This window comes from Notolabrus celidotus, chromosome 21 (assembly GCF_009762535.1).
Source record: "Notolabrus celidotus isolate fNotCel1 chromosome 21, fNotCel1.pri, whole genome shotgun sequence".
Taxonomy (NCBI): Eukaryota; Metazoa; Chordata; class Actinopteri; order Labriformes; family Labridae; genus Notolabrus; species Notolabrus celidotus.
Window position 1 is genome coordinate 25567222 of NC_048292.1, and position 21453 is coordinate 25588674.

General features: G+C 40.9%; 2 protein-coding genes across 6 annotated transcripts in view; one reads left to right on the forward strand and one right to left on the reverse strand.

Annotated features, from left to right (window-relative positions):
• cep83 (centrosomal protein 83) overlaps positions 1-11493 on the forward strand; it is a 35427-nt gene extending 23934 nt beyond the window's left edge. For all 4 annotated transcript variants that reach the window (XM_034674038.1, XM_034674039.1, XM_034674040.1 and 1 more), the window contains 14 exons: positions 132-282; positions 2413-2505; positions 2959-3090; positions 3202-3453; positions 3571-3702; positions 3843-3957; positions 4861-5005; positions 5849-5998; positions 6414-6489; positions 6598-6755; positions 6867-6996; positions 9053-9156; positions 9296-9485; positions 10986-11493. In XM_034674038.1, coding sequence (XP_034529929.1) covers positions 132-282; positions 2413-2505; positions 2959-3090; positions 3202-3453; positions 3571-3702; positions 3843-3957; positions 4861-5005; positions 5849-5998; positions 6414-6489; positions 6598-6755; positions 6867-6996; positions 9053-9156; positions 9296-9485; positions 10986-11123 — 1966 coding nt within the window. In that variant the 3' untranslated portion in view covers positions 11124-11493. The remainder of the gene's footprint in view (positions 1-131; positions 283-2412; positions 2506-2958; positions 3091-3201; positions 3454-3570; positions 3703-3842; positions 3958-4860; positions 5006-5848; positions 5999-6413; positions 6490-6597; positions 6756-6866; positions 6997-9052; positions 9157-9295; positions 9486-10985) is intronic.
• The window catches only part of plxnc1 (plexin C1), a 37643-nt gene continuing 27623 nt past the window's right edge, over positions 11434-21453 (reverse strand). For both annotated transcript variants that reach the window (XM_034674034.1, XM_034674035.1), the window contains exons 22-31: positions 20368-20536; positions 18689-18789; positions 17486-17561; positions 15987-16021; positions 15761-15856; positions 14482-14645; positions 14195-14342; positions 13944-14084; positions 13781-13855; positions 11434-11904 (exon numbers count right to left, since the gene is read on the reverse strand). In XM_034674034.1, the coding sequence (XP_034529925.1) occupies positions 11800-11904; positions 13781-13855; positions 13944-14084; positions 14195-14342; positions 14482-14645; positions 15761-15856; positions 15987-16021; positions 17486-17561; positions 18689-18789; positions 20368-20536 (1110 nt within the window). In that variant the 3' untranslated portion in view covers positions 11434-11799. The remainder of the gene's footprint in view (positions 11905-13780; positions 13856-13943; positions 14085-14194; positions 14343-14481; positions 14646-15760; positions 15857-15986; positions 16022-17485; positions 17562-18688; positions 18790-20367; positions 20537-21453) is intronic.

Below are 21453 nucleotides of genomic sequence, written 5' to 3' on the forward strand. Positions count from 1 at the left end.
CTTCAGGGAAAACGTTTGCTCTGAACGGCCTAAAAACAGATGATTATATTCCTCATAATTCTTCATAGTTTCCAGCTTGATTCAGCTGCACTGTGCTCAGTCTCAGCAGTACTATCTTTTCTTTAATGCAGTTTGCAGGATGAGTTCACACGGGCGCAGGGTGACCTGAAGCGCATGCTGAGTGACAAGCAGGTTCAGCAGGAGCAACTGCAGCTGCTGTTGGCTGAGCTGCGAGGAGATCTGCTGGACAAAACCAGAGAGCTGGAGGAGCTTCGCTTGCAGGTAAACCAAACATGTGACGTAGAATATCTCATAGAATGACACATGAACGATGGAGAAATTCCTCCTCTATAAAAACATCAAACTTTTTCCACACAAAGCGAGTAGAAGAGGCAACCAGGAGATTGAATGAGAGAGTGATCTGTGTAATTGAGAGCAATGCAATAAGTAAAAAAACAGGCTTTATTTCTGCCTCTTCTTTTTAAGATATTTTTGGGGGTTTCAGTCTTTAATGAATAAGACGGCTTGAGACAGAGACAGGAAATGTGGGGAGAGTGGGGCAAGACATGCACTAAATCATGTCTGAACTGCAAGTTAGTCCTACAGCTTGTGCAACAAGGTCTGTAGCCTCTGTCCATGGAGCGCCTGTTACACCAGCTGAGCTAAACCAGTGCCCAGTTTCTGCCTCTTCTGAAATCTATGCAGCAAACTAAAGATATTTGAACATTAAATCAGAGAAGAAGAATTGCTTTTTGAAGATACATATTTATTATTATTAGAAGGTCTTTCATGGTTGACAGGGTTTTTATAAGCTTCCACAGCCACAACACCTACCTAAATTTGGCAGATGCTTGTTGAACTTCCTGTTCTAAAGCAGAGATTGAGAGAGATCACAGTTTGAACATCTTAACTCTTGCAAATGTACTCACTAGGGATGTAAATTTCAAGTATTTTCCGTGATTGATCTTTGAAAATGTTAACGATAAATTATTGATTAATCATTTAAAAAACGTAAACATTTTCCATGTCAAATGCGTATTTTCCCCGGAATCAAATTTTCACAGCACAATATATGTAACTGACAGTATTGAATATCTACGGATCATATTGAGGTGTTCAGAACATTAAACACGCTGAATATCAACATGTGGAGCAGGCTCATAATCTCAGCGGACACACAGTCATAAAAGTGAAGGCTCAGACTTCAACAAGAGAACTGAACAGAAACATATTTCAGACTCACAGTGTCCAGTTTTCTGTCTACATCATTCTTATTGAGAAAAATAAGCATGTGAACGCGGTCAGGTGTCAGCCGGGAGAGCAACCGGGTCAGAATCAGTCCAGCTCGTGGAGACCTGCCACTCAGCCCCCAGCTGAGCGTCTCCGCTGTGAGCAACACCTTCAGTCAGCTGATTCACATCCAAACATGCTTTAAACTTCAAACACCTCCCTGATAGCTGAACCAAATATGAGACCTCATGATGTTTGTTCCACATGATAGACCATCAAATCAAAAAAATGTGTTGGAGTAAGTTCTTAACAATCAATTAATCGATACTGGATTAATTGTTAACATCCCTAGTACTCACAATGCTTTAATGATTTAGACTAACATCATAAAGAAATGTTTTGAATATATTCAGTTACTTTTTGTGTTCCAGCACAGTAATAATAATAATAATAATTTTATTTGTAGAGCACCTTTCAAAACCAGGTTACAAAGTGCTTTACATGGGCAGCAAAATAAAACAGGCAGATTATAAAATCACAAAAGTCAAGATAAAGAAATAAAACATATTTTAAAAATACATAAAATTCCCCTAAAGAACTCTAAAGAAATACAATTCTTTTAAAATGTATTTCTAAAGACAGTTAAAATAAAATTAAATAAAATTCAGATAAAATCCGGGAAGGCTATGTGATAAAAGTATGTTTTAAGACTGGATTTAAAAGAGCTCACTGACTCAGCAGACCTGATCTCCTCGTGCAGAAGGTTCCAGAGTGTCGGACCCCTCACTGCGAACGCCCTGTCCCCTTTTGTTTTCATTTTAGTGTTTGGAATGCACAGTAAACCTCTGCCCGAGGATCTCAATGTACGTGTCGGCTCATAGGGTGTTAAAAGGTCTGCTATATAGCTCGGTGCAAGACCATGCAGGGCTTTAAAAGTAACCAGTGAAATCTTAAAATCACTTCTAAAACATACAGGGAGCCAGTGCAAGGAAGCTAAAACCAGAGAGATGTGGTCAAATTTTCTGGTTCTAGTTAAAACCCTCAGACAGTGTGATGGTATCAAAGAAACAAACATTTTATGTTTGTTTCAAGTATTATATCAATGTTCTTGACGACTCTAGTTGCCTCAGTTGCAGCAATATGTAGATAAATGTGTTTTTTTTGTATGTGTTTGTTGATCAGGTGATGACCCCTCAGCGGCTGGAGCTGCTCAGAGCTCAGGTGCAGCAGGAGATGGAGGTTCCGGTCAGAGAGAGATTCAGTAAACTGGAGGAGGTGGGATGGGTTTTTTTCCTCTGTGTTATAAGTCAGTTATTGAAGACTTTGGTTCCATCTGAAAACATGTCCTCACTAAAAAAGCAGAGGCAAGGCACATCATTAATATGATTTAAAGATCCGAAAGGAATATAATGAAATGTAGCTTCTTGCATGTATTTTATGTACTAAACAGAAATATTCTTGTATTAAACCGTAATAACTGCTGCGAGTCGTCATTAACGGTTTTGACTTTGAGTCCGTACCAATGGTCAAGAGATTAGCGTTGATTGCCTTTTGAAAATCAGTCAAGTGTTTCTGCTTTCAAGAGGGTGTTATCTCCTTTTAAGTCTGTCTGTCTGATTGCCCCCTCTCTCTGTCTCTCTCTCTCTCTCTCTGTCTCTCTCTCTCTCTGTGTGTGTGTGTGTGTGTGTGTGTGTGTGTGTGTGTGTGTGTGTGTGTGTACTTGTGTAGGAGGCAGAGAAGTACAGGTCTGAGTACAACAAGCTGCGGTATGATTTCACCTTTCTCAAGTCGCAGTTTGAGCACCAGAGAGAGGAACACTCTCGAGTCCTGGAGGAGCGGAAGATGTGCTATGAAACAGAGGTATCTTTGATGATTGGTTAGGTCAGCAATGAGGTAACTGAAGCTTCTCAATGAATTGTAACAGTGATAAGATAATAAAAGACAAATCTAAATTCCTCTCCTCCTTGTCAGATCTCTCGTCTGGAGAAGGACAGGGAGGACTTGATGGCTCAGTACCAGAGCTCAGACCCGATGCGTGATGGGAAAAGAGTTGAGGCTCTGCTGAGAGAGAAGGCTCAGCTCCACGTGCGGCTGAAGAGCCTGGAAGCGGAGGTGTCCGAGCTCCATGCACAGAAAGAAAACTCGGGGCAACAGGCCGAGAGCGTCCAGCGCATTCAGATCAGACAACTGTCAGAGTCTCAGGCGGTGGTGAAGTCTCTGGAGGTGAGACCAGTTATGGGTTACTGAGTTTTAGACTGGAGTTAATTAAAATGTACCCTCAGGACTATGACTCAGCAAACATATGTATATTTGTGTCATCATTTGATGTTGATATTACAGGCGGAGCGTCAGTCGTTGCGTCTGAAGTTAGAGCGGATGGAGAGCGAGCTCAATCAAACCAACGAGCAGAACAGCCAGCTCACAAGCCGCCTGCACAAAGCTGAGAGAGAGGTGAACTCCCTCAACAGCCAGGTATGCCACTCTCTGACCTCTGACCTTTTTAATAAACACAAAACATAATTCCACTTATTACTGATCCACAAAGACCCATGCCTGAGTGTGTTTGTGGTAACAAATCAAAGCATGTTCATCTTCTCTTCTCTGGTTGTCAGGTGGAGAGTCTGAAGCATTCTCATAAACTGGAGGTGGCAAACATCAAACTGGAGTGTACCCGCTCGAAAGGGGAGTTGGAGAGGGAAAGCGACAAACTGCAGGGACAGATTGATGGTATGGAACACACACATGAGCACACACTCACTGTCTCTCGATTAATCAATCTTTATTTATAAAGCGCCAAATCACAACAACCCTTATCTCAAGACTCTTTACAAACAGAGCAGGTCTAGATCGTACTCTATGTTCTATTATTAACAAAGTCCCAACATCAAGACAGGATAAGATCCAGTCAGGAACTGAGTCCAGTTACAGACAGGACTCAGTCTGATCTCATCTTAATCCACCATGAGCAGAGCACTTTGCAGCATTTAGCTAGTTACAGTGGCAAGTACAAACTTCCTTTAACAGGCAGAAACCTCAAGCAGGACCAGACTCATGTTAGACACACATCTGCTTTGACTGTGTTGGGGTTGGAAAGAGGGATAGAGGGAGATATAATACATGATAAACAGAGGCTCAGTTTTTGGAAGCTAACAAGAGTCACCACAGGACAGCTTTTGTAGAATACATTTCTACTGTGGTCATCTCCAAAGACAAGAACTCAAACAGCTTGTTCTTCCTCTTTAAGGTGGCAGTGCATTCGTATGCAAGTTACAGTGGCAAGGACAAACTTCCTTTTAACATGCAGAAACCTTGAGCAGAACCAGACTCATGTTAGACACACCTGCTGAGACCAAGTCGGGGTTGGAAAGAGGAAAAGAGGGATAGAGGAGATGAAGAGAGCCAGAGAGATGATAGTGGTGAGAGGCAGAGTAATAGTTGTAGACTCCTGAAATTGAATATTCAGTCAGGGATATATATGCCTTGTAATCTGTGTTTTCGTCTCATCATTTAATCTTCACAACTGGAAGCAGACAGTTCAGAACTTGTTCAGTGAGTCTCCTAAATTAAATTCCGGTCCAGTCTAACTTTTACAGTGAATGTGAACCCGTTTTCCTCTGCCGTGTGTCTCAGGTCTGCAAACAGATGTGGAGTTGTTAAATGCTGCGGTGGAGCAACACAAGGAACTCCTGGTGGAGAAGGAGAGAGAGATCGTCCGGAAGGTGCAGTCTGCCCGTGAGGAGGAGTTCTGCAAAACAGCAATCCTGCATGAGGAGAAGTGAGGATGGACTTTGTTTTGTTTCAGTGGCTGATATCAGTCATGTGATGGCATTCTTGCACTTCATTTTCTTATTAGATTTAAACTTTTAAGTTGTTTTTTTGGGCATTAGATAAGACAGCTGAAGAGAGACAGGAAATGCGGGGGAATAGAGAGCAGGGAAAGATATCCAGCAGATGGTCGAGGCCAAGAGTCGAGCCAGAGACCACTGCAACAAGGACTACAGCCTCTGTAAATTGGGCGCACACTTAAACCACTCAACTCAACTCATTTTTATTATGTAGCTCCTTTCAAACATTCAAGCATGCAGCCCAAAGTGCTTCACAAAATAACAGAGACAGACGACAGCAATAGATAAAATGATACAAGACTAAAAAAGATAGAGAAATGTGATATGAAATACTTAAAAATAAAAATTAAATAAAATCAATACAAATAAAATCAATCAATTAAATAAAATCAAATAAATACCAGAAAAACAAAACCAAATAATTAGAAATGATGACAAAACAATCGTCACAAAAATAATAATGCAGTCAAGGGCTAAAAGGAAATTACTCCAAGTATTAAGTTTACATTTAAAAACACCCAGAGTGCTTGCCTTTATATTGCCAGAGGCAGAGAGTTCCACTAGGTCAGCAGCGCCCCTTGCACTCTTAGAAAAGTACATTTGTATGATCAGGGATGCTGATCATTCTAGAAAAGTTTACTATTTGAATTCCTTATTTATTTAAAATCAATGATAAAGATTCTGATACCACTCCCTCACTGTGTCACTTTCTTTTCCTGTCATCTTTACGTTGATGTCACTGAAGAGGAGTTTCTATTGTTCACATTTTCCAGGCTGGAGTTGGAGAATCGTCTCGCTGCTCTTGAACAGCAAAGAGCGCTGAAAGACGTTGCAGGAGACGCTCAGAAGGAGGAGTGGGAGCAGCTTCTTCGTAGCGCCAAACAAGGAGAGGAGTCGGCTCGCAGGGAGCTGCAAAACCTCCGGTCAGCTTTACTCTGATTGTTTATTGTGCTCTGTTATATCAATACATAAAACTCTATAAATATGTAAATATATATGACAAGAAACTGGAGTTTAGGAAAGTTTACTCTACCTATAGAAGACACTGTGGTCTGTGGTTAGTCCTACCAAAGTTTCAGTTTCAAGCTTTTGTGGTGAACTACTCAAAATAAGATACCCAACATTGTGAAGGTTGTCACGCCCCCTCTATGAATCTAACACCTTTATTTAGTCATTATTTTGATTGAGGGAAATTTGCCACACACTCATCTTTGTTAGTTGCAAATCTCCATTTTCTGTTAAACAAAAAAAGGAATAATTCATCAAATGACAGACCACCAAAGAGCTTTTGTTTTAGAGTCCATGTAGTTCTCTCATCATAAATCTCTTGTTTCACAGAATTAAACTACAACAGCAAAGCTCACAGCTGGACGAGCTGGAGAGACAAAAAGCAGAAGTTTCTGACCTACAGAAGGTAAATCAACACCCCTGCTCAAAGTGTCTTCTGTCTTGCAGCCTATTAAAAGACCCAGAGGGGTTCTTAAGGCTTGAATAAATGTGTTTTGTTTGTTTGGCCCAACAGCAGAATCAGGAGCTCGGCGTCCAACTGGGTACGCTGTCCCATTCTGAGAGTGACCTGATGGAGACAAACCAGAGACTGAGAGAAACCCTGGAGAGAGCGAGGGAGGAGCTGAGGTCAACCCGAGGACAAGCTGAGAAGAGCCAACACGAGGCGGAGAGGTAACATCTGCTGTCCATGAATCAGGTCATTTAAAACAAGCATTTAAGTGTACTCTCAGTTCAAACACTCTCCATCTCTTCTTCTGTCTGCTCTGTGTGGATCCTTCATAGGATGGTGGAGGACCGACGGGTGGAGTGGCTGGAGGAGAAACACAAGCTACAGGAGCAAGAGGCTGAGCTGCAGCAGAAATACTCTCAGGTCAAAGAGAAGCTGCAGAGGGCGGCCGCCGCACAGAAGAAGGTACTGCTGCTTAGAGCTGGGCGATATTGAAAAAGATGTTACGATAAAAGATAAGATAAGATACTCCTTTGTTCATCCCATAACGGGAAAATTCATGGAGTTACAGCAGCAAACAAAAAGCTGTACAGTACAAGAATTTCATTAAGAATATATATATATATCTAAAAAAAAATGTCCATCAGAGACGACAGCTTGGCCATAATCCTCCTGTCAGCCACCTCCTCCACAGGGTCCAGGACTGAGCTGGCCTTCTTCCCCAGTTAGTACAGTCTTGCTCTCCTGTATCCTGTCCGCCCACAGCAGGTGAAATCCTTCCAATGTGGCGTTTGTGTCCGGTGTTAGCATGATGCTACTCTGCCAGTATTCCCTCTGGTGCTGGGTCAGCTTGTCCACCTTATCATGATAGATCTTACGGCCCCATAACGGTGGGTGGAAGGACAGGTCGATGTCGTCTTTTCTTAGCTTGCTAGCACGTCATCCTTGCCTCCTTCTCCTCAGCTCGCAGGGAACATCGGGCCTAGTATCATTTAGCATCAACATGCTACAGGCTGCTAACAGCTGATCTCGTATGTAAACATGTTACGCAGGATCTCCGGACACAGACGGGAACAAAAATAGTAAAAACACCGCTGCAAACGTAGCCAGTTTGGTGTCGATGGCCAACAAATAAGTCATTAAAAGACATGACAGGCTCCAAATACAAAGAGAACTAAACAGATATGAAAAAAGATCAACGAAGAAAGAGCTGCTGCAACAAGCAGCCACTCGAGCGGCGCTAAGCAACGGAGAAAAAGAAGGTTACATATCAGTCGTATCAAATATTAAATCATTATTTCACATCATTTTCATTATTACTCACCCAGTATTAGTCTACTTCCATACAGCTCTGTAGACTAGTTTGACCAAATATTTCATTGTTCTAATTTTATATTTTCAGCATGTTTGTGCGTTTCGTCTCGTTTTCCTCTCTCTCTCTTTTTCCTCTCTCTCTCTTTTTCATACCGCTGCTCTGTGGCCTTTAAATGCCCACACTGAGGAATATGTTTTTAATTGCATTGTGTTAAGGTCAGTTGTCCATATATTATGTTTTATATCACATGAGGACAAAGTGCTTGAGACATTTTAACTGATTAAAACAAGTGAAGGGATTTACTCTGTCAAATACAGGATGAATAGAATGTTATAATTAACACTAAACACATCAAAGTGATTAAAATCTTAAGATGACTTTATTCAAACTGACCTTTATTATGAGACAGCTGCTGTAGCTGCAGTGAAATAAAGTCACACGACTTTTAGAAGAATGAGTCACAGTACGTTTAACAGGTGTCCCGGTGTTTATCACGGTTTAAGCAGTGAAGGAGTTTTTGAAGGTTAATATTCAGGCAGTGGGGACTTCTACTAAACATTTGTGGCATATTGGAAAGCTCTACTAATGGTAAGAAGTCAAATTTACACCGGTGTGGTCATATAACAACAATCAGGAGGCATGCTTCTACCTATGTGTGTGCGCACATCTTTACTGATTGCCACTGTCAACATGGCAGCGACGTTGACGCACGACTCAGCCAGTCAATGCAGCGTCCACGTATATATGTCTATACATGGCTGTTCAATGTCGTCTTCTTCTGGCATCTAGCGTTTAAGGCACATTAGCGCCCCTTCCCTTTCCAGGGGTTGGGGCATGTAATTACATGTTTAAATATATCAAACATTTGTTATATTTATACTGAGAAGTATTATATCACAATAATTATCATTAGCGATTTATCGCCCAGCCCTACTGCTGCTCCTTACGCTACCTTCTTTCTCAGCAGTTTGTGAAAAATAGTCAAAACAGTGATACGGAGTGAATATGTCCTGAGAGGATTGTTCATGCTGCACATTTTGGCTGCAGGAGAAATGCTTGGTTCACTTATTATCATATTTGTTTGGTGGACTTACACAGCCTGTAGTAATACCTTGATGTTCCTTTACCCACTGATGCTTCATTGTAGCTGACATCATGTCTGTGTCTTTGTGCGCGTGTGTGTCTTTGTTTGTGTGTGTGGTATAGAGGAAAACGCTGACAGAGAACAAAGAGAAGAAGCTAAAGGATAAGGTCCAGCTGCTGGAGGCTAAGATAGAGGAGCTGGAGCTGGAAGCTGCTGCAGCGAAGAAGTGAGCTCTGAATTTTTGATCTCGAGCTGACACAGTCGAGTTCATCTGCTGGGTCAAAGTTACTCTTTTCCATGATAACATGTCACCCCAGTCACAAGAAAACTATGACCTATTTAAAAATGTCCCTCTCTCCCTGCAGACGTTCGTCATTCTCAGAGGAGCAAGCTCAGCTCAGCAGACGATTAAAGGAGCTGCAGCGACGACACAACGAGTTTCGGCGCCTCCTCATGGGCGGCCAAGGATCCTACAACGCCGGGCCCTCCTTCCTCACCTCCTCACCCACTCCGTTCCTCCTCCTCGGGTCTGAGGGACCATTATCAAATATACCAGTAAGTACAGCTACCACTGAAATGTCCAGTTTTAATAAGCTGCATTTCGACCAAGAGTTCCAGGGTCTTTTAGCCCACAGAACTACTTTCCCCTGAACTAAAAGGTTCCTGTGCCCCCATTGTTGTCTGCGTTTCGACAGCGGGCTGAAGTCCCGGGTAGATTGTGCAAATCAGGCCAGTGACGTATGGAGGAAAAAAAAGTAAATGCACTACACCACCAGACCAGTAGAGGGCAGTAAAACAAAGACGAATGCCATTCATCACAGATGACACCATAGAAGCAGACGGACAGGCAGGTATCATTATGAGCAACACAACAATTAGCCTGTTAGCATGAAGAGACTCAGCTGGCGCTGTTTTAGATGGTGCTATATTTCATCACAGATGGATTCACTGAATCAACACGTGAGAGGAGATAAGCGTGAGTAGCCAAGACGTTTCAACACGGCTTTAAAATCCTTTTGAACTCAAAAAGCCGTGGCAGAGATCGCCCGGTGTTTTGGTTTAAACAGCGACCCTGTTAACTGGAGACTTTCAGCCGGATGCATCCCTCATAAACGTCTTTAGACGATCATTAAATATCTGATGAGGACATTTTGAAATCTTAATAAAAACTGAACTAGTTTGCATTCCCAGGAACTCCCTCTGAACTAAATTTAGACCCTGGGTCCACCGGTCGAAACACACGTAGTTCCGAAAAATGCCTATACAAACATCTCAAGTACAGGCTTGTTATTTAATTGCTAAACGTTACTGCAACATAAAGGTTGCGTGAAACGGATATGAAATCTCTCACCTTCTCTTCACAGCTGAGTGACAGCTGCAGCCCCCAGCACTTTTTTTCTCCGCCGCCTGATTCTGACCGTGGTGAAGGAAAATTTGATTCAGGGGAAAAAACGCATTTGGCATTATTTTTGACATGGAAAACGTTCACATTCTGTAATGATTAATCGATAATTGATCGTTAACATTTCCAAAGATCGATCACAGAAAATACTTGAAATTTACATTCCTTATTTAAACAGATTGACCTTATTTATTTTAATATTTAATACTTTCATTTGAGAATTGTTCACTTTCCATTTCTCTATAATCGCTCTGAAATTTTCCAACAAGGTATTTTTGTATGGTGATTTTAGTTTTTTTGCAAGGTGCTGAAAAAAAGTGTGCAGTGGTTTCATTTGAGTTACAACACACCTTAAAAATGAAAAAGGATGACTTTGTTTACAAAGAAATATAAGAGAACAAATACATACTGCAACTGTCTATATCTGAGAATTAAAATAAAATAATAGTTATTTAAATTTTGAGTTCAATCCAATTTTCTTGAAAAACGTTAGAGAGTGAATCGTATCGTGAACCAAAAATTGGGATTCAAATCGCATCGTGGGTTGAGTGGATCCTTACATTCCCATTGCACACGTTACAAAGACAAATGAAGGCTATTCTAATAAGGTTGTCATTAACCGTGCACCTTGTCCTCTTCCCTCTGTGCTGCAGGAGGAGCAGCAACAGAAGGAGCTGTCTCTGCTCCGTCGGAGGCTGGAGGACCTGGAGAGCGCTCAGCAGCAGCAGCTGGAGGAGCTGGGATCTCTGGTGCAGAGAGACCGGGACCACACTCCCCAGCCTGACCTTTGACCTCCCCACCCTGACACTACTGTCGCATATAGGACTTGCATTTTATAGTTGGTGTTCATTGGTTTAGTTTTTCACATCAAGGCCAACAAAAGCACTGCAGCTTTTTTATAGACTGTTTACTGATGCATTTCCACAAACTCTGATGTTTTGATGTAGTAATATGAAATGAGACAGCACCTTTGTCAAAAAGGTACGAGCTCCTCAGGGTTGATTATGCATTGAGATGTTTTTGTTTACACGTTTTCTTCAAACACTCAGGAAGAAAAATAAACATCTGAGTTGATACAAATTGCACAATGTTGATAAAATCTTTTGTTGTAATAGAATTGTATTGCAAAAAGAATATGTACAGATAAATCTTTTCACTGTGGTTTGTGTGTGATCATGAGTCATTACGGTCAGTATTATTGTGCATCACATTGGCGTAGTTGTGAAGCCTCAGAATAGCACTACACATTCATCCAGTTCAAGTGTCCTCTCATATCTGCTACAGAGTTGTCCGTTTAAATGCCAAGAACTGCCAATACTTCAACAGACCTTCACCATGTCAGGGCAGAACAACTTGAGATTTAAAGACACACTGAATCATTCGGTTCCCAGCATGGTTAGCTGCCCCTTTGAGCTCATCTTCAGTTCTTCATTTCTTTCATAGTTCATCTGAATAAAAGGATGCTGTTCAGTCCCAGGAGCAGCTTTTTAGTCCATCAAATAAGTTTTTAACTTCATGCAGCTGCTCTGTCAGCTCAGCAGGAGCTCCGTTTTGGTCCAGCTTCTCTTTGATCTGCAGGAGATGCAAAATAAGATAAGATTATAATACACATTTCACAGACAGGATGACTTTCTTCCCTCAGAGTACGGTCCACATCTTTGGTCTAAATGTCAAAAATATATATATACAGTTGTGCTTATAAGTGAACATACCCTGGGAGAATTTGTGATTTCTTTGGCCATTTTTCAGAGAATATGAATGATAAGAGAAAATCTTTGTTTTCACTCATGGTTAGTGGTTAGGTGAAGCAAATTATTGTCAAACAACTGTGTTTACTCTTTTTATATCATAATGAAAACAGAAACTACTCAAGAAGTCATACATTCTGCCAGGGTATGTAAATTTATGAGCAAAACTGCATATGGCAACTGCCGACAACTGCTTACTTTCAATGTATGCTTCAGGCTTTGTAGATTAGATCAAACACTAGCATAAAAAGAGTTGGCAAAGAACCATATAAAGCTCTGATGTCCTGAAAGGTAAAACTATTGCTTTAATCGATACAGTCAAGTGTGTGTGGTAGAGGAAGTAGCAGTTTCTGCTCTTAGTCTTAGTCTTTGTTAAGTTACAGAACAGGTCCCTACAGAGACAGACCTTCTTGTTCAACACTTTAAATAATAATGTGAGCCCTTGGCAGCAGAAAAGAACAGTGTTGCTGCTCTTACTTTAGCAGATCTGCATGCAACCAAAGATAAGGTTTAAGCCATTGCAGCCCCCTTTCATGGTCGCAGTTCCAGTTCTTTGTTCCGAGCTGTCATTTTCATCCCAAAATTGTTTAACCCTCCTGTTATGTTGCGGGTCAAATTGACCCTTTTAAAAGTCTATTTTAGGCATGCTTAAAAATCTGGGCAGCATGTGACAGAAGAGGTGTCGTGTTAATTTATGAACATCACTTCAGAATTAAAAAAAATCAAACTGTAAAATAAAATGAACAAAATCAATGTCATGTACAACTATTGTATTTATATTTAGGGCTTTTCAATGTACATTAAAAAAAGTTTTAACATTAATCGTATTGAAAAACGATTGAGTTATCGTCATTGAACTGTGATCTGTGAGAATTAAAACGCCAATGGACTAAATCTTGATTTAAATGGTTGGTAATGGAGCTAAAAATTAAATAAAAAAAAAAAGTCTGATAGAGATTTTTGGGGGTCCTGACACTTTTGGATAATTGAATATGCCCTGGGTCAAATTGACCCAGGAACACTATTGCCGTTCCTGAGAAACCAACATAACAGGAGGGTTAATGATTGTTTAAAGAGTTAGAAGATACCAGAAATACACCTGCTCATGAATAAAGTTAAAATCCCACTCTATTGCACACTCTATTGGGTGTTTTTTTGCAGTGAGTTCAGAAGCAGTGCCACTCAGCACTAGTGAACAGGAAACATCCACCCAAACATCAAGCAAAAGGAAATCAGAAGACCTGAAATCCTGTTTCCTCTGCGCACATGTGACTACTTGCCTCACAAGTGAAGACACTTCAGACTGTTTGTGTCAACATGTTAAATGTGTCAGTGCAGGGAGGGGCGGGTTAAAGGAGAGGAAGCTTGGGGACATGAACATGCTCATGAAGCAGAAATCACACTTAAAGTCAATCACATCCCAAAAAGAGACAAAGAGAATATAGAGATTATATCATAGTGAATATAGTGAGATTAGGAAGCTAAATCTGGAACCAGAGTCCTGGAGGTGAATCAGGTGATCAAACTAGCTCACCTCAGACATTTTGTAGTGTTTTACTCACAGCGGTCACTAAAATGCATGTAAGAGAAAACCAACTCAAACATGATGATCTGTTTGAGTTGGTTTTGTCAATCTAAAGATGTGAACCCTCACACAGTGGCCCCTGTGTGAGAGCTTGTTTGGGATTTAAGGGACTGACCTCTGTGAAGTATCGCCTGATGAATTTGAAGAGCTCTTTGAGGGCTGCAGCTTCATTGAACTCATTAACATGTTTCTGAAAAATGAAAAGAAAACAGAAACTCATTCGCTGACTCTTCCAAAGGATGTGTTTTTCGAAGACTTTATGCTGACACAAGCATTACCTTTGACTCCTCCAGCAGGAAGTCCCTGAATTCTGAGTGTGTGATTGGTGGCTGGTCTCTGATCTGCTTGTAGTACAGCCTCACCTCCTGTTTGAACTTGGGGATGTCTTTGGCGTAGAGGAGCTTGTTGGTTGGAGCATGCTGGAGCACATTGGTGTCAGAGGTTTGGTGTTACTCAAACTTGTTTTTTCTGCAATTTTAATCTTAAATTCTAACCTCAAGTATATTTGAGACATTTGTTTGGACCCTACCTTCCCCAGCTGTATCTCACTCAGAGAAAAAGAGTCCATGAAGGCCTGAGCGATGACCGACAGGCAGCCGTCCAGATTTGGGGTCTTCTCTATGTCAAAAACAAACTGTGGGTTCTTCAGAATGTTGATCCAGAAGCGCAGGGGCAAACTGTAAAAGGACAAGATAACAGGTTAAAGACGTGAGGTAATATGCCACATAATTTGCTCCCTCACAAACATGTGACTCATTCTAACTTGTTCTTTTATTCTTCCTCCTGTCCACAGATGTTTGAAGGACCCAGCCCTACCTGTTAGTCTTCCAGATGTGCAGCACGTCTGGGTCGGTGATCTTCATGTTGTCTGCTTGAGCATCCAGGAAGTCAAAGAAGTATTTGACAGCGTGCGGGGCTTTACAGTGCGGCATACCCCAAATAGATTTGAACAGATTCTCCACATACGAATGCACCGCCACCTTAAAGAGGAAGAACAAGTCGTTTGAGTTCTTGTCTTTGGAGATGACAACAGTAGAAATGTATTCAATAAAAGCTGTACGTGTGATGACTCTAATTAACATCCAAACACCAAGTCTCTGTTTATTATATATTATATATCCCTCTATCCCTATTTCCAACACGGTCTCAGCAGATGTGTGTCTAACATGAGTCTGGTCCTGCTGGAGGTTTCTGCCTGTTAAAGGAAGTTTGTCCTTGACATTGTAACTTGCTAAATGCTGCAAATTGCTCTGCTCATGGTGGATTAAGATGAGATCAGACTGAGTCCTGACTGTAAGATGGGACTGGATCTGATCCTGTCTTGGTGTTGGGTCTTTGTTAATAATAGAACATAGAGTACGGTCTAGATCTGCTTTGTTAAGTGTCTTGAGACAACTTGTGTTGTGATTTGTCGCTATATAAATAAAGATTGATTGATTGATATATTTTATTTTTTACACCTAGCTGTTTGGAAAATAAAGGAAGTGATCAGTTTAAAAAACATGCTTTACCTTAGCAAAGTAAGCCCTTAATAAAATTAAGGAGGATAGAGGGATTTCTTTTAACCTTAAGTGAGCAGTTAAAGTGATTTTCATGCCAAGTTTCTTAGAACATCTTTCCAAACACTTAATGTTACACTCAAAGTTAAAGTCCTATTACCCTTAAACGAGTACCCCTACAGTTGCATTGTAGCTAACTTTATCAGAACAAGAAGTTTCTAGAATAAAATCTATCTATGTTTAATAGCATGATCACACATGTTTTGGGGTCTTCTGTACATGGACTTGTCAGAAATGGCTGCAGCTTGTCTGTTCTCTACATGTATGTCAAAACATGTCAGTCAGAAGCACAAAGGGTCTCAATAATGTGGAGTGAGAAGGATGTCAGAGGGTTTATATTTCATGTTTCCAATTTAGATATCCCTCCAGTCCATACTGTGTCTGAACTTATTCTGTCTAATGCAAAGGAAGTATTGTCACTGATATGTTATAAAAACTGCTGCTAATAATAGTCACTTTAAGAGACATGTTCTGGTATCAGTTCTGCTAGTGTTCAAGTCAGAGTGAAATGAGTCTGTGTAACTACTTCCTCTTGCCTTGGTGGAGAGCAGTTTGGTGAGGTGCACTTCCTTCAGTTTTAACTTCTTCCTCTCTGGGTTCTTCCTCTGGTCCTCATCTACATCTGGGTCAATCTGCAGAAAAAATAAAGAAATTGAAAAACATTCAAACAGGTCATTGTTTTTTCATAAATATGCTGTGATGAAGATGATTCTGTAACATAAGCTAATGAATCAAGGCAAATATAAAACAAATGTCTCTTACCAAGTGGAAGTATTTTCCAGAGAAGTTTTCATCATCTTCAGGGGCAAAGAAAAAAAGCAATCACCATTATGATCACATGAAAAAATAATCAGCTTGTTCCTCTGCTGTTTAGTATTTGGGTTAATGGTCATGGATTTAATTAAAAATTTAGACTAGAAAGAGAAAGAGAGAGCACATTTGCCCTGTGTTAGCTTCTCTACACTGCCTACCCAAATCTAGAATAGAATTCAAAATCCTTCATCTGACCTACAAAGCTCTTAATGGTCAGACACCTTTGTATCTTAAAGAGCTCATACATGCAGGCCTGCTCATCGTACCTGCTAATCTAAGTCTTTAAAAATAATATGGGAGGTAGAGCCTTCAATTTCCAGGTACCTTTGGAATCATCTACCAGCCAGGGTCCGTAAGGAAGACACACTCCATATTTTTAAGAGTGGGCTTCAAACTTTCCTTTTTGATAAAGCTTATAGTTAGAGCTGGGCCAGGCTTGGACCAACTCTTAGTTATGCTGCTATAGGCTTAGACTGACACACTTGGGTCCTGTCATTCCCTCTCTCCTCTATCTGCATGTCACTTTTTTTAAATTCTTCCTGTCCCATTAAAGTTCTTAACCATAGATCTTTCTGGATACCCTGAGCTCCCTTGTCTTGTAGGTTCCTCTGGATCTCTACTGCTATGGACGTCAGTGGCGGTTCTAGACCAATTTTACTGGGGGGGCCAGGCTGGGGCCAAGAGTGTTGTCAGAGGGACACATTCAACCCTGACAAAACAGACTGAGTAGGGCGAGGACCGGCTGAGAACAAACTGGAAAAACATCAGTGCATCCCTATATACTAGACATATATACTACTGTGTACTAGATCAACATACAGACTGAGAGCAGCTGTTTGGCTGTTTACACTCAACATGAGTCCCTTAGCGCTCTAAGGGACTGGAACCAAGTTCCACACGCATGTGTTGTGCCTGTGACATGGCGCGAAACCGAAGCTTTTTTTATTTAATAATATCATTTTGGTGCGGAGGGGGGGGCCACAGGGGGTCCAGGTTCAGTTTTACAGGGGCACTGGCCCCTGTTGGCCCTTCCCCAGAACTGCCACTGATGGACTTGCAAGACTCTAGCTGCTACAACTACTACTATGTTTCTCACCACTATATCTCCCTCCATTGCTCTCTCCAACACGGTCTCAGCAGATGTGTGTCTAACATGAGTCTGGTCCTGCTGGAGGTTTCTGCCTGTTAAAGGAAGTTTGTCCTTGTCACTGTAACTTGCTAAATGCTGCAAAGTGCTCTGCTCATGGTGGATTAAGATGAGATCAGACTGAGTCCTGTCTGTAAGATGGGACTGGATCTTATCCTGTCTTGATGTTGGGTCTTTGTTAATAATAGAACAGAGTGTTTACTGTTTGTGAAGAGTCTTCAGATAACAGCTGTTGTGATTTTGTGCTATATAAATAAAGATTCATTGATTGAGATAAAAAAGTGTCTTTCTCAGCTCTCACCTTTCAGACTTCCCTGTGGGCTCAGAGGAGGATGAATTTTCCTAGACAACACTTTGATTGTCGCTCCATCAGGAACCTACAGAAGAAAAAACACAGTACACACTGAGAAAATGACACTTTATTTGATATTACAACCTCTGTTGTAAGTTTTTCTTAAACATTTGGTTAAAAACTGCCAAAAAGTTGCTGGCACAGCTGCTGATGAGAGCAAGCGGTGATAATGAGCCTTAACATTTCAGAATAAAATAATGTTATCTACTTAATAGCCAAGGACTGCTATAAAACCTTATTTGACTTGAACTTTTCTCTGAGTGTCATCTGGGTTATTCTTGAAGGTGTGTACAGTATATCAGATGAAACCACAGCCACAGAAACCTACACAGATTCTGGTCTGCACTTGCCTGGGTGTTGCTGGAGCAAAGGAAACTTTTAGAACTTCAGAAAAGTTATTTTTCTATTTGGAAATAGTCAAATTAAAAACATACCATAACAAAAGTGTTCCAAGAATGCCTGAGGGCTACATCTTGCTTGCATTAAACATTGTTCCTGAATAATATGTCCCTTTTTTTCTTACTGTGATGTGGATTTGTAATTTGGTCAACAGAGTTCAGGTCACTGAGCCGTCACACAACATGTCCTAGTTTCACCTTTCCTGGATTCTTCTCTTATCAGTCTCACTGAAACTAGTGAGATGATAAGAGCTGTGCATCTGCTCTCACTGAGTCAAACTTAGTTGGTCGATTTATACCCATTGTTGCCTGCAGGAAATGGTGAGTCAAAACTGAACAGCCTGTTTCAAAGTTGTTGTTTTCTGATCATGTCTGATTTTCAGGATGTAAACAGAAGTCCAGCAATCACACCTTTTTTTATTTGCATGAGTGGATATCATCTTCTACTTTTATTTTTGACAGCTTTGGCTGTATACACATGTTTGTCTGAAGGTGGGGACAGCAACACTGACACTGAAAGTGAGAAAAGGGGAGGACTGTCAACTGACGTGGGTTGATGTTTTGATAGAAGTGTTGTGTGTCACCGTGTCACACCTCAACAGTATTTTCTTTTTTTTTTATTTTCTTTTAACTGACAGTTAGCCCACAGAACACTAACAGCTTGGTGGCTTTTTATAGAAGGTTATGAAATAATGAGGTTGAGAGCCCTAAATACAGACACTGCTATCTTCTACTGTGAGCTCTGTCTTTATACCTTGTAATGCTTGAGTGTGTTGAGCATCATCACTTCCCCGATAACCTCTGAGCTTGAATCCACTTCTTCAAGAGGAGCAAATGATCCATCCTTTTCAAACTCTGGTGGGAAAAAAGAAAGCAAGTTATGATGGAAAGGAAGTTATCTTTAAAGGGTAAAAACAGCCGCCCTGAAAGTAAAACACACTGTAGCTCATGGATGAATATGTAAATTATTGCAAAAATTACAAGATGAAAAGAAATGTCTAACATGTGAAGCACTTAGACATAGAGCTGGGCGATATTGAAAAAGATGTTATCACGATAATGATTTTCATATCAGTCGATATCAATCAATTTTCAAAATAAATATTTTCCTCCTGAGTGAAAGTTGAGGAAACCAGACAGTTTGTTATCTTGTATCTGTGATGTAGTAGTTTAGTAAACAGCCAAAACCTCTTTACTAATGAAGTTCAGTGGCCTTTCTTGTGGAGCATGTTTTCACTCTGCTTTCAGCTGGTAGGTTTTGCATTTTCTTCAGTGTCGCTGAGGCTTGTTTCAGCTGTGTTTACAATATGCTCCAAACATCTTTAAGCCCCGCCTACTTCTTACCCTGCGACATGATTGGCTGTTCAATGCCTACTTCTTCTTCCGTTTAATGTTGGGTGGGAACAAGGGTTTAAGACACAATTGTGCCCCTTACCTTTCCAGTGGTTGGAGGGCTGTAATTACAGCTTTAAATATACAGTATCAACGAGGGGCATCATTGGCCTAGCGGTCTAAGCGTGCCCCACATGGAGCCTATAGTCCTCGTCGCAGAGGTCGCAGGTCCAATTCCAGCCTCGACTATTTGCCCCGCTCTCTACTCCCCACACTTCCTGTCTTTCTTCAGCTGTCGAGTCCTTTAAAGCTAGGGTTGGCAGTCATGGAAAACTAGCTAATTTGAATGTAGCAGTTTCCTCAGGACTCCGTCTAACCGGAGATCATTTTAACCAGTATAACAAAAAGTGTATCTAAATCTGACTACCAACCCCAGCTCTAAAGGCAAAAACGCCCCAAAAATATTACTTTAAATATATCAACGTTTTATTGTACATTTGTCAGATTTATATTGAGAACAATAATATCATGACAATTATCATTATTGTATTATCGTCCAGCCGTACTTAGACACATGCTGCTAATGAAGACAGCACACCCTAATATGATGACACAGAAATATGATGATTTGAGAAACGAACACAATTACCAACATTAATGGATAATACAAACAAGCAAGACAACACAGCCAGTATGGATAACTCAACTCAACATAGACGGGACAACCAACACAGACAACACAACCAAGTACAGACGACATGAACCACAATGACAAGACCACCAATCTGGACAAGGCACCCACATGAAGAAAACACAACCAAGTACAAACAACACAGCACATCAAAATAAACAAGAACACTAATCTCAGAAGACATAATCAGATGGAACAGCCACAAACAGACAACACCATCAACTACAGACAGAACAAGCACATCAACAAGACAACAGCTTCACACAACCAAATACACACAATACAACACAAACCCTGAGAACACAACCAACCACAATACAGAACTGTGGAATGACAACACAACCGTACTCTTACAGCATGAACCAGAACACAACCAACTTAGAGAACAAAATGACAGGTCTCATTCTCACCGATACACACGTCCCTGAGCGCAGTGTTGTACGGGAAACCAAACTTAGCCTTGAAGGTGGACAGGATTTTCTCTTTGACTTGCTCTATTGAGTCACAGCTGAGAGCACCAACCTCCAGAGGCTCGCTGACCTCTCCATCACTGCCCACTGCAAACAGCACCTTCAGCTTCTGTAGACAACACCACACAAACAATACCAGCATGTCACTGTTTGTGTTAACTACTAGGGATGTGCACATAAGTAAGTAAGTACAAATTTATTTATACAGCACTTTTAAAACGCTTGATTACAAAGTGCTTCACAGGCACAAAAAATAAAAACAAGCAAGATAGAAACAAAATACATATGCAGAAATAATCAGACAAACAAAGCAATAGACAGACAACAGTAGATATTAGACAGGGGGTTCTATGAAGGCTTGTGTGTACAAATTTATTTTCAGTAATTTCTTAAAGCTGTCAACAGATTCAGAAGACCTGATGGCTTGAGGGATCAAATCCTAGAGGGAGGGCGTGTAGATGGAAAAAGCATGGTCACCTTTTGTTTTATAGTTAGAGCGGGGGATGGATAGAAGGCCGAGATGATCTGAGTGGATGAGGGGTGGAATAAGAGACGAGGAGTTCGAGACCATGCAGAGCTTTGTATGTGGTCAGAAGGATCTTGAAATTGATTCTGAGTTTAACGAGAAGCCAGTGGAGTGATGCAAGAACAGGGGTGATACAGGACTGAAGGCCGGTACGAGTTAGTAATCTGGCAGCTGCATTTTGGATTAACTGTAAGCGGCGTGGAGATGATTGACTTAGGCAGGTGTAAAAGGAATTGCGATCATCTAAACGGGAGAAAATGAAAGTATGAATGAATGTGTCAAGGTCGGAAAGTGAGTCTGATTTTGGGGATATTTCTGAGCTGTAGGGACCAGGATTGGATGAGTTTGGTGATATGATGATCAAAAGTCATGTGTTGGTCAAAAGCTTTTCCTAGATTTATTGCAGTGGGTTTGATATTTAGTTTTAATGGACTAATAGGCTGTTGAACTGTGGTGGTGAAGGTGTCGGGTCCGATTGACAGTATTTCAGTTTTGTTAAG